General features: G+C 47.0%; 1 protein-coding gene across 1 annotated transcript; it reads left to right on the top strand.

Annotated features, from left to right (window-relative positions):
- Positions 1-7532: 7532 nt before the first annotated feature.
- On the top strand, positions 7533-8996 carry LOC120540051 (immediate early response gene 2 protein-like). The gene has a single exon (XM_039770513.1). The coding sequence runs from the start codon at positions 7766-7768 to the stop codon at positions 8399-8401; it is 636 nt and encodes a 211-aa protein (XP_039626447.1). The 5' UTR covers positions 7533-7765; the 3' UTR covers positions 8402-8996.
- The last annotated feature ends 8219 nt before the right edge of the window (positions 8997-17215 follow it).

Raw genomic sequence — 17215 nt, 5'->3', positions numbered from 1 at the left:
TTATGTACATTAAAGAACCATCAACAACAAATCAAATTAATAATATATTAAACAATTATTATAAAAGTTGAATAAATCAGACTCTGCAGCTGCGTGAATAAAAGGTAAAGTACCCCTTACGGTTAACAGAAATAGTCCAAAATTTTATAGAAATCTACGTTTTGTACCTAATACTTGTATGCAAAATTTGGTTGACCGAAGTGAAAGTGTGAAAGTTATTGTGCTTACAAACACGACTCCAAAAATGGTATTTTCAGACATGGGGAGGTCTAAAACGTTGAGATTCATCAAAATCTCAAAATGGAATTTTTGGAGGATTCCAATAATTTCCCTATGCTTCGTATATGCGAAAGTCGGGGAGGTCTAAAACGCTGAGATTCATTAAAATCTTGATATCGAATTTTTGGACGATTACAATACTTGCCCTATTCTTCGTATACAAGAAAGTAAAAAGTAGCCCAAAAACATGTAACCTGTGAAAGCCCCTTTTCCCTGTGGACACCGATCAAAAAAAGTCTAACTGGGCAAAAAAACAAAAAAAAATAAATAAATAAAAAAAATAACAAAAAGAAAAAAACGCAGACCTGGCAACACTGGTTGACACGAGGAGACTCTTCCATAGCAAGTGTGTGGTCTTTGTGGACTTCAGCTCTGGTCAGAAGCCATGTCTTTAAGTGAGGAAGCAGAAGTTGCTCGGTGAGGAAACGATGTTAGAAGTTCTCTGGAAAGTCCTCCTCCACTCTAAACCAAACAGAAATCCGGTTAATGACGGTGACATTTTGAAATGCATTCCCATATTTACGGACACACCCAAACCTGTTACTGTGCTAGGCAAGCTAACAAGAATATTTAAGTAGTAACTGGGAGAAAAAGGTGAAGTCAAAACCAAAAAGACAATCGAAACCTGAGCTGTCAGCCACACTGATACAAAAGGCAAATCTCGAAACAAAAATCAAAGTGAGAAATCGGAGTTAAGTCAAAAACACGAAAAGCAAAAGTAATAGGATTTCAAGGCACAGAAAGAGTCGAATCTGCAAACTCAGATAGCAAAGTACTTCCAAAGACGACGTCATTTACCACAAGTCAAAATCTCTGAGGACATCCCACTAACAACACGGGAGGCTGCCTTAACAATGGAATGTCAAAATGGAGGTGATCGTGAATAATGGCAGTGAAAGTTGCCCAAAATAAATAACAAAAGCAAAAGTAATCTTTAATTCAGAAAACTAATGTCAGATTCAGGATTCAAGAAACGTTCGAAACAAGTCACAGATCTTGTAAAAGATAAAAACTAACATGCAAACATTCGATAGTGAATCAGTTTCCACACATGAGGCTCGTGTGTGTGTGTGTGTTTGTGACACATCAGTCATCAAAACAAACCCTAAGCACTAAGTAATGTTTAATGAAGATCTTTACTTACGCTTCGTCACGTCTAGTTTCACATTCAAAGGAATCACCTTTCGGTTTTTCTTGGGCTTTTCCAACTTGTTCATGATGTCATTGGGACCTATGATGCCCAGAATAACACGACAAAAACGTAAGCAACACACGTGACAAACTCGGTGACCCACAGCACGTGAAAACACCCAAATACGCCTCGCTGCAGCCTGTGGGTCGGCCCTGTCACATTCAGCAGACTGTCATGGGCACACAGCAGCATCAGCTATAGAAATAATGGAGACTGGAATTGTGTAGCGCTAACATCCAGCCCCGCCTTCAAGCATCCTGCCCCACCCCATTTGACAGGCTGCAGTGACTGAACATTACAACACTGGAAAAACTGAATAGGCCTTTCAGCCCAACAAACTCGACTATCCTATTCACAAGTTGAGATGTGGAGAGTCCTAAACTCCTTTTCTTGACGTGAATGTTTTTGCATGACAAAAATTTTTCTATCATTTGTGGGAAATCTTGCTCTTGACACGTTTCCAGCTGTACCCTCATGTTTCCTTTGAAATTTCTTTTATAATTTTAAACACGTCAGTCATATCAACCTCTTCATTTCTGCTCACTTAAAACTGAAAATATGTAACTCCTTCACTCTCTTCTCACAGTTCGTACCTTTCAGTCCTGAAATCAGCCTGGTCGCTTGTCTCTGCACGTTCTCCAGCACTGCTACGTGTTTTTGTAATGTGGAGACTGCGCACAGTACTCATTATACAGTATGCGCATTACATGGCTTAAGCATAAGCTCGTGTGACTTCACACAGCAGAGGCGCTATGTAACCCAACAGCCTTTAAGCTTTTTGATCGCTTCTCTACACTGCCGGATTGTAGATTGTCACCACTCCACTGAGACTTCCACGTCCCTTTCATAAAGTGTACCATCCAGTTTCAGGCCTCTCGTTGTGTGTTCACATCAGGGCCGTCATAGTGCGTGGGCGCGCTGGGCAGTTGCCCGGGGGGCCCATGCTAATCTATGTATGTTGTGACTTGCTGAGTGGTTGTGTAGGCAGGGGGTCCAGTGCACTGCTTTGCCTGGGGGCCTATAATGCTGTCAAGATGGTCCTCATTCACTTCTAACATTTCCATTTCCTACATCGAATTCTTTACATTTACTGACATTGACTTTCATTGTCCACAATTCTGACCAGACCTGCATGCTATCCGAGTCCTTCGGTAACGATTTGGCCGATTCTCCATTATCTGTCCCACCAACTACTCTGGTATCATCTGCAGACCTAAGCCTCTTATTGATGATATTCTTGTCAGATCATTTATGCTTTGTCACAAATTCGACAAAAGGCCATAGAAAAAGTTTGGGGCAGCCACTGGTATATTATTTCCTGGAAGAAAAATCAGATCAACTGCTGTACTGATGTGTACAGATCAGAGTCCAGAACAGAACTGACTTGCTGGCACCAAGATGGCACTTTTAACAGAGAGCAGAAGAAGTGGAGTCATCTCTGGGACCAGAAGCGGAAGTGAGGTCATTGTGCCCGGGACGAGAAGTGATACCATCTCTAAGCCCGAAGCTGGAAGGGATGTCATTGTGCCCGGGACCGGAAGTGACATCATCTCTGGGCCCGGAGCTGGAAGTGATGTCATATGGGCCAGCCGGAATTTCCCATAACTGGTTTGCAGAGGAGTGAGAGAAAGAGTTAGTGCACTCTGACACCCCCCGGTCCGGCATGGAACTACTCTCATTCAGGCCCTTTAACCGCCTCCCATGTGTATGTGTGTGACAGTTTATTAAAATGAGCAGCGGCCCCCACACTGACCCCTAACATACACCACTTTTAAACATCACCAAGTACTGAAAAAGTTCCCCTCACCATCACTCATCCTTTGTTTCTTGTGTTTCAGCCAAACAGCCTCCTGCATAGACGACTGGGTTTTAGTGTCTGCAGCGTGCAACGTTTTGAAAATCGTCCCTGATTCTTTGTATGCACAAATTTACATAAAGTGGGGGAGGCCTGTATTTTAGATAATTGACTGAGCCAGAAATTGTGCATATTTGAGTAAACCGTTTGGTTGTTGGTTTAACTAGGGGGCGTTACCCCCCCGCTCGCTTTGCTCAACCACCCCCTCCCCCCCGCTCGCTTTGCTCTCCCCCCCCCGGGGTGCGCTACATTCCAGGCACTTTGCGTCTCTGCCGCTTGCGTTGTCAAGGAGGGGGCTGAACGCACGCTAAGGAGATGCGGTTGGATCATCTGCTGTCTTGCTGCTGCTGCTGAGCTGCGTGTTCTGCTTGTCGCGCTGCGCGTCGATCATTTAAAAGCCCGTACAGCAGCTGTCCTTTTGTCTCACTGCCTTGTCTCGCGGGACATTAAATCGTTTCCGAGAAAATCACGCATTGTCTCCTTCCAAGCCTACAATAGAGAGATGTAAAGTAATGAATGGGCCTAGCAAAATATATCGAACCAGACGTAGCCAAGCGTAGTAAAATAAAAGTGACAGCAGTAAAAAAAACCAAGTATTCTCCGGTAGTAATACTGCATTCTCCAAACACGCTCAAGTACAGCGTATCGTGTACACAACATCCGCCATATAAACTCACTCACACACTCACACACAGAGCCAGCTCGACTCAATTCAAATGTTAGAAAAAGGGAAGTAAAACAATGTTTGTTAAACAGACGTGACCTTTTGTAAAGTACTGGGATGTCCAGTGTGTGTATTTTCCCTTTTCTCAGACAGTTGCACAAGTTTTATGAAGTTGCTCAAGAGTGAAGAAAACCCGTCTGTATGCAGATGTGTGGGAAACGCGACAAATGACAAGTTCAAATGACATATCAAGTCAAGTGGCTTTATTTTTAGAGACCCTGTACTTCCCAAGTCCGAATGCCCTCGGTGGTGCCCCCTTAGAAATGGGTGAGAATGGTGGGGTGGGTTCTTGCCCTCTTCAGCTGCAGAAGGAAGTGGAGATGCTGCTGCACCTTCTTGGCTATGGAAGTTAACATTAATGGACCACGCAGGGTCAGCTGCCAGGTGCACCCCAAGGACTCGGCAGGAGTGATGGGTCTCTATGGCTTGAAGAAATCATCTGATGGCTATGGGGGGAGAGTTATGTGACAGACCAGTGTCTCCTTCACATTCAGCTTGTGCCCCTAGCTCAGCTGCGTCCCCCTTTGTCTATACCTCATGAGGAAAGGGGGCTCCCTGCCAAATTTTTACATAGGACGCTGAGAGAACCTGCATCTCCATACCTGGAAGGCTCGCCAAAGCCCCAAATGCGGTATACGCCAGCCACTTTGCGCCTCTACCGCTCGACTGAACGCACCCCAAGGAGACGCGGTCGCTCCTCTGACACCCCCTCTTAAACGGTGAGAGAGTGGGAAACACATACAGTGTTTTTTTTACCTCCTCTTTGCTCATTCAGATGCTGCTGCTGGCCTGCCACGTGATCTGCATCTCGCATGGCGCACTTCTGTCATATCACCTCTGTCCAAATATTCCACCTCTTTTCGCTTTTACCTTTTCGTCAATATCACGTTGAATTTTGATTCCGTGTTGGGAATTACATTGTGAAAATGCAACGTACAGTATAACTGCCCGTGAGTGAATATCGTTTCTTTCTCTCTACAAGAAATATGTGAAAGTATCTTTCTGAGAAAATCAAGTCTTGTCTCCTACCAAGATTTTTTTTATTATAGAGAAATATGCAGATATTTGTGAATTTTTTTTTTTTTTTGCTTTGTCATTCTGGGGGTAGGGCGGCATGGTGGCACAGTGGTAGTGCTGCTGCCTCGCAGTTAGGATGCCCAGGGTGACCCTGTGTGTGAAAATGGATGGATGGATTCTGGGGGTATTGGCTTGCGGAGGTAAAAAAACGATCTGAGCCCAAGGCTGCAACGTCATAAATTGAAAAGAAAGCTAAGGGGGTCTGCACACCGTCTGAAGGCGCTGTTAAGAAAACAAATCAATGAATATTTTACAATCGGACCAGACACAGGTGATGTCACCTGCTCTTTATCACAAAGTGAATCAGAAGCAGGGATTCAGTTGGCAGAATTGTGGGTAAAGAAAAAAAAAACCCGGCTGGGAGTGCCACCCCACCTGCTTAATGTGTAAAATGGACCTGAGCGGACCCTGGTGCACATCCCGAGGACAAGAAATTCACGTTTTGTTCTGCAGTACAATCTGTGGGTGAAACACTCGTCGCTGTTTCCAGCGTCACGTGCGCCGTGATTTTTCTGTGATGAGTACACAATGAGTTGAGTTTGAAAATACCAAAGATAAGAAGAAGGCGAATGAATCATCGTGTGATGTCGATGAGTGTACACAGAAGCAGTGATAAGAGCGGCACGGGCGGACAAATGGTGGAGTCTTTAATCTGCATAGTAAGGTTTATATATAAGTATGGAGGGGGCCAAAGGGCAGCAGTGCTGCGCGTGTTTGTTTTACTCCCTGCAGACGCGCGCGCGCACACACGGAGTTCAATTAATTCCAGCTGAAATGCGCGCAGCCCGGGGCTCACCGTGACCTCAATCGCGGCGCCACGACGGCGGCCTTCTTCCAAATATGGTATGTGAAAGCCGGACGCTGCCAGCTCCCTTCCTTATAAGGAGCAGGCGGATGACGTCGGCGCGCCGATGCTAAATATGGCAGCAGGAAACGCAGCTGCCCTCGCGTCACGGGCTTTTCCACTCACTCGCCGCACGCAGGCCGCCCCGCCCTCCCAGAAACTGGCGGATGCGCCTAATATGGGCTTGGCTCCTGATGACGGCAGGTTGAAAATTACCCCTGCGGGGGGGAAAACACACAAGAGTTCTTCGAATCGAGGAGAAGGCGGAGGGCTTGGGAGTTTCATTTGGCAGATTTCACTCACCGCGAAGAAAGGGTCATTTCTAAGAAAACAAGACCGAATGTACCGAAGTTCAGGCTTAATTTACCAATGCCGTAATATTAATAGGGGTTTGAGTGAGCGTGGGTGGTCTTCTGCACACTCATGACACAGTCCACGACCGTACAGAAGATTCCAAATGTAATGAAATAACGCGGATATGTAATTACCTTTATAGTCAGCCTGACAATATAAAGATTCCAAATTGTAAAACACTCGTTCTGTGCATGACAAACACACACGCTTTAAACTGTCAGCCCTGCTTGATTAAGTTCTGGGTCATCGGGCTCAACGCAGGAGGAAGAACGGATGGGACGCCGGTCCACTGTGGCGGCCATTCAAGGAAGGCCACGCTATGGAAACACCAGCTAACACGCGTGGACCTCCAAGCAGTCCGGGGGCATCAGATACTTTTGCCTCCTGATATACTGCGCCCAGCCCCCGATGTTCTTTTCGGTATTGTGCTAGACTTAATAGGATTAACCCCCCTGATCTTGTTGTCTGTTCTCTTTGATTCATTCACAGATTACTGCGCGAAGGACTACGAGAGGCCACTTCCACACCCCCTCACACCCTTTGATTTGCACAAAGGGGGCTAAGACCCTGATTTCTTAAAATCCTACCGAAGCCTTTGCTTAAAACCCTGAGGTGGTGGGTTCAAATCTCGAACTGTGGGCCCACGAGCAAGTCATTTCACCTGCCTGTGCTTCAAATAGAAAAATACAAACAAAAGAAATGGAAGCAATTGTATCTCAAATGTTTTAAGTTGCCTTTAAAGGCGTTGGTCGAGTAGTAGTAATAAATAATAATAATAATAAATAGTAATAATAATAATAAAACCTCCCCCTGGAGAGACTAATTGATAGCCATTAACGTTGTTCTCTTATTTTATGGTTGTGTTGATGTTGTATTTGCATGCATTTCACCAAATCAGCCCCCCATGGAGTTGGTTTGACCAATTGTTTACTACATAATCCGTATTAATGTTTCATTTTGCCTTTGCGTCACACTTTATTTACACTCGTAAAAACACAAATGGAAAAGAGTGCACGAGTTTACGGAATTGTTAAATAACTGCGAAAAGCAAAATGCTGCCAAACGATACTGAAACTGCTGTAACACGAAAGCTCCGGTTTGGAGAAGAGCGGCGAGGCTGTCAAGTGCCAATCAAAAGTATTTGGACGTGGATTGGTCGAGAGCCAGGCTATGACGTCAGGGCAGCTATAAATACAGCCTGCACGTCCCCAACCTTTCTGTTCCCGAGGTGACTGCACCAGGACTGTTCCGTTGTTGCCTGTGTGGATTTTTTTTTTTTTAAACTTTGTTGGGGTCACTTGAATCCTGCTGTAAACACACCTGAAACGTATTTGGACCCCCCGAGCAAGATTACCGGAGCAGTCCTAAAGGCAAGCAAGGCCATATCGCTTAACTTCGAACCAAAGTTTCTAAAAGAAAAGTTTTTGAATTTAAAGAATAATGGAGCTCAACATCGAAGCCAAAAGAATAATGGGACTTTCTCTGAGTAAGCTGTACAGCTCCCGAATGCAGAAGGGGGGCATGAGGCTCCACAAAAGCTTGATGCTGTCTCTGGTGATGAGGTCCGCCCGTGAGATCTACTACACGACAAAGCTGGCGAGTAGTGAGGTCGAGCCGAGCCGGCATGAGGCGACGCAGCTTGTGGGCGAAAGCACCAACGTGCCGGGCGTGGGGACCGAGGAGAGTATGGAGATCGGAGAGCCGGTGGTGGACAAGGATAGCGGTAGCAGCAGCACTCCAGTCGAGCCTCTGGGCGAGAGGTCTGCGAACCTCCCCGACAAGACCGTGGACTGTTTGGGCGAGCGCTTAGCCGCCACGGACTGTGATAAGGAAAACCTCGCCAGCCCACCGTCGTCGTCTCCTGACAGACAGTCCAGGAAGCGCCGAGGCAAAGCCACAGCCGAGCCCGAGTTTCTACCCAGCAAGCGGGCCAGGATGGAGCCGCTGGAGCAGCTGCAGGCGAACAAAGCCGCCGATGACTCGAGGTTAGTCTACGAGCCCACGGCCACTTGCCACTCCGGAGACAGACTGGGCAGCTCCATGGGCACTCTGGTTCGAGCCATTGTTGCATTTTGACTCTTGAAACTGAACTGAACTGAACATAATAAATACTCAGACAAGTCGGGGGATTTGTTTCCGCACTTGCCTGGCTGGAAAAGTCCCAAGGGGACGGTGATCTCCGGTCTGAATGTGCTGTCACCCCCCCATCCCGGGAGCGGATGTCGCGCCTGCCTCTGACGGTCGGAGTCGAGGCTGTGGGTCTCAACGGGGGGGAGACGGCGAGTGCGCCACCAGAAGCAGGGCGCACAGGACGGGAGAGAAAGTGAGGCTGGCACCGGTCGCCTACAGAAACGAGCTGCAAGCATGGCGATCGACCCCCTCAGAGTATGTGGCGAGGGGCGTAAGTGGAACACGAACTGGCAAAATGCTGACGAACTTGAAGCGGGCCGATTAGTGGCCTTCTGAACCTTCATGAACTCTTAATGCTGCTGTTGTCACCGGGTGGCGCGAGGCAGGGACGTGTTGTGCAACTCGAGTGGGTGTCGCACGGCCGGCTCTGTCACCGCGCTGCCCTTCTCTTGATGCTGCTGATTACACGGGATGTCATTTCCGTTCACACTCATTACTCACTTGACCAGTTTAATAAAGCTGTTTTGTTACCACTGAACAACTTCTCGGATGTTTTCTTTTTTATGGCGACTTGACGTCATTTGTGATTTACGGTTGTTTGCATTTTTAAGGCACAGGCAGGTGAAGTGACTTGTCAGGGTCACATGATATGAGATTTGAACCCCCATCATACCCACTGGGTCACACCTGAGTTTATTTATTAGTGTTTGTAAATGTGTTTATTTAATCCGGACCCCTGGGTGCCCTCTTGGGGATTCTCCGATGGCGCTTTACAGGGTTGTGTGCTTCTTCATAGAATGAGGTGCCTGACAAAGAGCCGTGTTCTGATATGTGGAGAAACTGAAGAGTTCACATGGTGGGCTGTGGATAGAGATCCTGAACTAAGACCCCCCCACCCAAACATACAGCCAGATTGGACACCACTGGGATTTCACAAATGTCTTGTCACAGAATAAAAAAGAAAAGTGCTTTATGGTGCCGCCTTATAGTTATTTTGGGATCCAAAAACGGTTCCCCTATGAGAGGGGTCTGCAGGCTTTCATTTCAGCCAGTTTCATCCTTCAAACCGGTGCACTTGGTCCTAAAGTCCTTTAGTTGACTCGGGACTATTGAGGCAGGAACGACGCTGGACGGGGCGAACGCAGACAGACACACGAGCCAGTTTAGCATCGGTGGTCCACCTAACCTGCATGTCTTTGGGAGGAAACTGGTGCCCCCATGGGAAGATCATGCAAACTCCACACATGGAGGACCAGCACGTCAAAGAAGGAAAGTCTACAGTTAGGGTCAGGGTTCAAATTTGTATTGGATGAGTGAAGTGACCAAAGGCCACTGCTAAGAACACACAAACACTGCACTGCAAGGCAGCATCGCTACCCACTGCGCCACCGTGCCACCCTCTGATCTTTTCTTTTATTATGTATACATGGAGTCATGAAAGGCACCGTGAGCGACTGTGTAGGAAAACAGCAACATGCCATGGAGTCAAACACCTGAGTTAAGAAATCAGTTGGAATAAAAACTAGCAGCCAGTATTTGCCCACCAGGACTGCGATTGAGGACCCCTGCCTTAATGTGGCATCTTAATTTTAATTGTGTGTTAGCAGGTTGGGTGATTTGGTCTTAAATTGTACCCAGTAGGGCACAATAATAATAATAATTGTATTTATATAGCGCCTTTCCCTGTGCGCAAAGCACTTAAATGGCAAAAGGGGTTTGCTTTATTATTCCCAATGCTTGCTTGGATTGGCTCCTTGACTCCACTCAGGATGAAGTGGGTTTAGAAGACAGACGGATGGATGGATGGACCACCCACCTTTATATTGGTCTTGCGAGACCCCAGTTTTATTTCCAGGCCTGACCATTACACACGTACAGTTGAACAGACTGGACTCGCTACTCTGCTCTGCTGTGCACGGGTTGCATTTTCTGCCTTGGGGGGACTTGTTGGTCCCTACCCTGGCAGCACTCGCTCCCTGTAGGAAGAAAATGCCAGTTTATCCAGCAAAGACATCCTTCCATTTTCTAAGCTGCGTGTCCAGGTGAAGGTGGTCGATTGGCTTACATCCTGATGGTCACCTTTTACTATAAAGAGTTGGGAGTTTTGATTATAACGTTTGTTTTAAATTAAATTGTTACCACCAGGGTGGCATTACACTCCCTGCAATCAAAAACACAATCCATCCATCTTATCTAAAACTGGAGCTCAACTCAGCAAGCATCGGGTCTCCTTGTTGCGCCGGCAGTTTGTTTTTATTTGATTTGATTTCTTTTACACTTTAATACATCGGATTGATTCTCGTAAGCCAAATAAAGAGAGCAGGCGAGGCTTTGATGTTTTTGTCAGTTTTGTATTCTGTCTGTCTGTCGTCATCACGCGTTTGCGAAGCTCGCCGGTTATTAAATGAACGCCACCCGCCAGCCCCGCCCGTCTTCGCCGGAGATCGCAGCTGTTTGCACATGAAAAGGCCGCCCGGTGGGCGCACGCGCACATCCTCTCCGCCAGTTCCGTTGCCCGGGGGTCTCTCCGGATGTGTGGCTGTCAGATTTTAATCGCCCTCGTCTGACTGCCTGGCCGTTTGGCGGAGTTTGTGTTTTAGCGCTTCATTAACACAACACCACCACCAATTTATTTCTTGTAAAGCCCAGAATCACACAAGGAATGCCACGGTGGGCTTTAACAGGCCCTGTTTGTACACCCTCCCCCCACCTTGACTCCCTAAGAAGACAAGACCCCCCCAAAAAAAAGCCTTGTAGTGAAAAAGAAAAAAAGATGAATTCAGAGAGAGAGAGAGAGACCCCCAGGTAGGCGCAATGGGTGTCCAAAGAGGGGTAAAAACGCACCAAACAGAAGACAAGAACAGACGAGCCATTTAATGTCACAGAATGTCCCATTTCTGCTTTAAGACATTTTCTGATTCTCGGCAGATTCTCGGGGGTCTCACAGCTTCACAGTCGTTAATTACGTCGTGTGCCCAAACTGCCCCCATATCTGCGAGTGGCTTGAGGTTATCGGGGGTCTTTGCGCCCCCCTCTCCTCCATGTCGGCGTCTTCAATTTTACACAACTTCTTAACCGAGCGCCTGTCCTCCTCCGAGTTTCCAGCGAGTTGTTAAACGTTTACAGATAAATGAAGGGGTTTTGGGGGTCCAATGCCGCCTGCCCAAGTGTGGAGCATTAAGCCCCTGATCTTTCAGTCCCACGTTCAGAAGCGCTAAGCCCCTGATCATTTTCCTAGCCTATACTACCGATCCCCTAATCAATATCTCTGAATGGTTATTACACGAGACCCCCAGCAACTCGTTTTATATACACGTTTGTCTTGCGTGAAACCCCAAATCTTAAATTACAAAAATGAGAAACACTGCGCGTGACAATCACAGAGGGGGTTTGAGTTTGAGACCCCTGGTCCCTGCAAACGCCCCTTCATACAGTGCTGCGTAAAGCGGGTTGTCAGGGTTGGATGTTTCGGCACCTTTGTGTGTGTGTGTTGGGGGTTTGGGGGTCACCCTTAAGGTTTGAAGAAGTGATGTCGGTGGGGGTGGTGTAGGGGCTTCGGATGTTTGAGACACAGCGCCTGATCAATGTCACACCACAAGGGGACCCCAAGCTAAAAACACATCCATTTTAAATACACAAAGGGTGAGCCCACATTTCGATTTTATACCCGTCGAAGACCGCGCGCGACATCAGAGAGGGGACTAAGGACCCGGATACCTGCAAATCCAACACACGTCCCTGCTATCGAGTTTGGTTAGATTTATAGAAAATGATAAGAAATGCAACACAACCAAAATAAACACCAAAGGGTCTAACACAGCAGCTCAGCACAATGTGTCAGGGGTTTTATTCGCTTACAGCATTCTTTCGTCTGACGTTACGAGTCAGAATATGAAAATCTCTGCCTGGCATTGACTTTTAAACCGCGCATGCGCGCCCCCCGGCCTGCTCAGTGTGGGGGTCAGCGCTCTGCCCGCCTGCCAGATGGCGTCTGCCGGCCTCAGCTACGGTGGCCTCGGGGATTACGGCACGTGCGAGCACAAATCTTCGGCGCGGTCATCCGTGACTCACGAACGAGGTGGGCGTCCGGCCGTCGGGTTTCCAGTGAGGCAGACACAGACACCAGAGTGCTTATTTCATGTGCTCTTCATATCATTAGGGGCGCAGAATTTAAAAATGAAAACAAATGTTCTCCATTTTTTAAAAGTTAATGATTTTTTTTACCGTTTTCAAACAATAATCAATAAAATATCAATACTGTAATAATTTATTTGAATTTAATATTCTCTAATACTAACAACGATGTTCAAGGAGAACGCAGTGAGCAGATGACCTGCAGTCTCACAAATGCCGGTCGGCCCCTTGAGGGCACTCGGCAGGGTCTCGTCACTTAGCCAGTGCTCTCGGCTTATTATGACGGGGAGTCTTTTTCCTCATAAACTAAACTAAACCAAAGTCTGGTTGACAACCACGGAAAAAAAAAACTGAGGGGTTTATGGCGACACAGCCTTCTCATCGACGAAGCAACTGTGCAGAAATCATTAAAAAGGCAACTCAAATGTCAGGTTTCATCATAAAAACTGATATCTGTAAATCGAGGGGCGTCATTGCTCAGGCCGCGATCTGGAGTACTGGGTACACTTCTGCACTGTAAAAACATAAATGTTACATTTACGGTAAAGTACTGGCAGCTGTGGTTCTCAGAGTTTTACCGTAAAAAAGAAGGGGACGATATCTTTTAGGTCTACGGCATAACTTTGTTTTTCTTTACAACACATTCCAATAAAAGTGAACGTTTCATCATAACCTGAAATCCATGTACTGTAAGAAATAAGCGAATCAATAAACCATCAGAAAATATCGTCCGGATCAGACACCGGTACACAACTTGTGTCAGTAAAGTAACAACAGCCAACAGAAAACGCGTATCATTTAATTACGTACATTGAAAACAATTCGATGTTTAAGGAAGTTACGTCACATTGTCTGCTGGAGAAGTAAAGTTTGCCTTTGTGGTGTTTGGTGTCCTCCAGGTGTGCCAGCTTATCGAATACAACGCACCATAAATCAACTTCTATGACCTCAAATAACCTAACCTGAAGCTTTTTTTTCCCCTCCTGTTCAAAGGTATGCGGTTCACCAGGAACAATACGGTAAAAGGGGTGTGTCTTTATGCAAATATATTTTACAGTTGTGTACCTTCGCTATTTAACAGTTTTATATTGTAAAATTAACAGATTGTTTCAATGTCACTGTAATGTGTCATTAAAGTGTATGTGGCATATTTAGAAGATAGAAAATATTGATTTTACGGAACGTTGCTGTATAAAATAATGAAAAGCACTGTATTGTTTAAGATGGGCGGCACGGTGGCGCAGTGGGTAGCGCTGTTGCCTCGCAGTTAGGAGACCCGTCTGTGTTCCCTTCCCGGGTCCTCCCTACGTGGAGTTTGCATGTTCTGCCTGCGTGGGTTTCCTCCCACAGTCCACAGACATGCAGGTTCCGTGCATTGGCGATTCTAAATTGTGCTTGGTGTGTGGGTGTGCCCTGCGGTGGCTGGTTTCCGTGTTTCCTGCCTTACGCCCTGTGTTGGCTGGGATTGGCTCCAGCGTCCCCCGTGACCCTGTAGATAGGATATAGCGGGTTGGATAATGGATTGTTTAAGATGTACAGGTAATTTTCAGTACAACATAAGGTAACTTTCCTTATTTCCATAAAGTGAAAATATGTAATATTCGATCATTTTCCTTAATAAATAAATGACCAAGTATAATATTTTTGTCTCATTTGTTTAACTGGTTTCTCTTTATCTACTTTTAGGACTTGAGTGAAAATCTGATGATGTTTTAGGTCATTTTTATGCAGAGATATAGAAAATTCTGAAGGGTTCACAAACTTTCAAGCACAACTGTAATATGATTTGGGTTTGTTTAGAGTCCTGGAGACCCTATTTGGCCATTCCACAGCTGAAATAGCGCTAATCCCACGATTCCTGTGATCCTCCATCAGGGACGACTTTACCTTAGGCAGGCAAAACAACACAACAGAATGGAAAAAAATGAAAAAAACGTCGGCGACTGAACTCCGCCCACCTGCTGGGCCTTTCTAAGCTGCCAAGTCCATCAAGCAGCACGTCATTGGCTGTTACAAAAATGAGCCACCACGAGTGTCCTGGAAAGCCGATGTCACAGCACGCGACTTCTGATTGTGCGGTGTGTCAGATCTGATGATCGCATCCAAAAGCACATGAAGGTTCCATAAGGAACATTTGCTTATTTAGATCAATCACTGACCCATGAAGCGATAACAGATTCGGGAAATCCCAGTGGCCTCCTGATTTTAAGGGGGCTCTCACTGCATACCACCACGCAGACTCGGTTCAGGGTTTTCTTGATCAGTCATATCTTGTAGGCGCTCAACTAGACATTAAAGATTTCTGTTTTGACCTTTCAAAACCCAAAGACACAAATCCATAAGCAAAGAACGACATGTTTTTGTGTCAAGTAGTGAAACTGCGAGGAACCACACAGCCCAGCCAGAAGCCATCTTAACCCCGTCATTTTTAACCATCTTTTAAATGATTATTTTTATTACTGTGTATATCGTGTGCGTTTTGATAATTCAGGACTAGTTAACCAGTGCAGACGCAGAACACTCGCAAAGAATGAAGCCTTTTAAATAATGAGGAACGCAACGTGCTTTCAACAGATGGCAAATATGAATAAATCAAGTGACCCAAACATGAAGTGGTGACATCAGACTGCCCTTAAAATGCGCCCCAGCACCACAATCCCATTAAATGGTCGGGCTGGCTAGCAGTGCGCCGGCGTTTTGGTGTATCGGAATGTGTCGCTGCCTGCATGCCGGTCGAACTCTGCCCAACGTGCGGTTCCCACACATTCATTCGCTCGCTCGCTCGCACGCACGCCCCCTCTTCGCGGTAAGCCAACGTTTACCCCCAAATCGCTCAAACGCTTACCCCAACTGTCCTGTCGCTCCCTCGCCGGCCTCCTCACACCGAGTCCACTGGAGCGCCGCCGACGTGCGCGCGCTATACGCGAGGGCGCTTCGGTTGTCATAGAAACGAAGGCAGCGCGTTCTCGATCTGTGCGGCTTTTCGTCCCCATTTAATTCAGTTCTGAAAGTAATCGAGGACTCGAGGGAAGACCTGCCGTCCAGTGTGGTAGCAGACAGCAGCAGGCCCAGCTTTGTCAGTGTCGCCGTCTGGTGGCAAATGCCGTGTGTTGTAAAGCAGAAGTCCCCAGCTCTGCTGCGCGATCATTAAACTTTGCGGAGCTCGAGATAAGAAAAACGTAATGTGGACATGTTTGGGTCACTTGATTTATTACAGAAAGGCGCCATATGACATGCCTATGTATTGTAAAGATCTCCCGGTGGTGTTTGTTGCAGAAAGGCGCTATATGACACCCAGGGTTTTTGATGACATGGTGGTTGGTCCTGCTCAGAACCCTGGACTTGTAACTCTCTCTGGAGTTTCTGTGTGAGTGTGTCCTGGGAGGGCTCAGGTGGCAGGAACATCAGCTCCATGTGACCCTCTAATGGCAAGACAAGTTTCAAAAAATGAATGACCGTTTGTAATCTTTTCATGGTGTCCATGAAAGGCCCTGCTTAATATGACCCAAAGCGCCTTTCTCGGGCATGTCTCCCATGAAACTATTGTCGTCAAAATCAAGGACACGGCGATCGAGTCAGGATTCACTGGTTTCAGTTCGGTGGTCTCCTGGAGTCCGGGGATTCTGTATTTGTGCGGCAGATTTCACTTTTAGGCGCAGAGAATTCTTTTGGTCTTCTTATGCGAGTGATGGCGCATTCAGACCAAGACGACTGGTATAAACTCTTCAGCACGAGGGGCTATTTTTGCCTGTGATCGTATCTGCACGCCTGGAGGGGTGAGTGTGTGTGTTCGCTGGCAGGAAGCAGACGGGCGGCTGACTGCAGCTTGACTTCTGACACCCCGCCGGCAGGTCTGCTCTTGCCCGCCTCGTGGGTGGGAGTCGAAACGGGAGAGTGGAAGAAGCGCATCCGCCCGCCACTGCTGACTCACGAGTTACACCGGAAAAGAGGAAATGAGGAGCATCGCGGGAATGCGTGGGAAGAGCCACCGCAGGAAGCACCCTGAGCCCCTTGGGCAGATGAGAAGGGGGGCGTAGTTCTGGTAAACCACCTGCCGCTTTACTGAGGGGAGCGCGGCCGCCGGGCTGGGTTTAATGACACGTTTATTGAGTTTCATTTACAGTGGAACGACCAATGAGAGGCCAGCTGTAGACCCTGTGAAGCCCACCGTAGCAGGCTCAGTTGACCACGCCCCCTTCGCCTCCCCCGTCTCCCTCTCACGTGGCCCATAGCAACACCCTGTAGAGCAGGGGTGTCGAACTCCAGGCCTGGAGGGCTGCAGGTTTTCATCCTAACCCTTTTCCTAATCAGCGAGCAGTTTTCACTGCTAATTCACTCCTTAATTTTAATAGCCCTGTGTTGGAGGATTCATTCCTCTGAATTGATTTCTTTCTTCATTAAATGACAGCCAAACAGAAATGAGATGTGAAACGAGCCAACAGATGACCAGCTAACCTGGGATTTCAAACTCCAACCAATCTTTTATTGAGAAGCTGATTCTTGCTGTTAATTAAACCCATCATTTAATTCCATGGCTTTTTGCGGTTCTCATTCTGCCACAGTCCAAATGTTTTAGTGACCTGAGAGATCAACCTTACCGAGACCTTCACCTTTCTTTATTGTCAG

This window comes from Polypterus senegalus, chromosome 12 (assembly GCF_016835505.1).
Source record: "Polypterus senegalus isolate Bchr_013 chromosome 12, ASM1683550v1, whole genome shotgun sequence".
Taxonomy (NCBI): Eukaryota; Metazoa; Chordata; class Cladistia; order Polypteriformes; family Polypteridae; genus Polypterus; species Polypterus senegalus.
The sequence above is the reverse complement of the archived record's forward strand: the minus strand, read 5'-3'. Positions and strand labels throughout refer to the sequence as shown.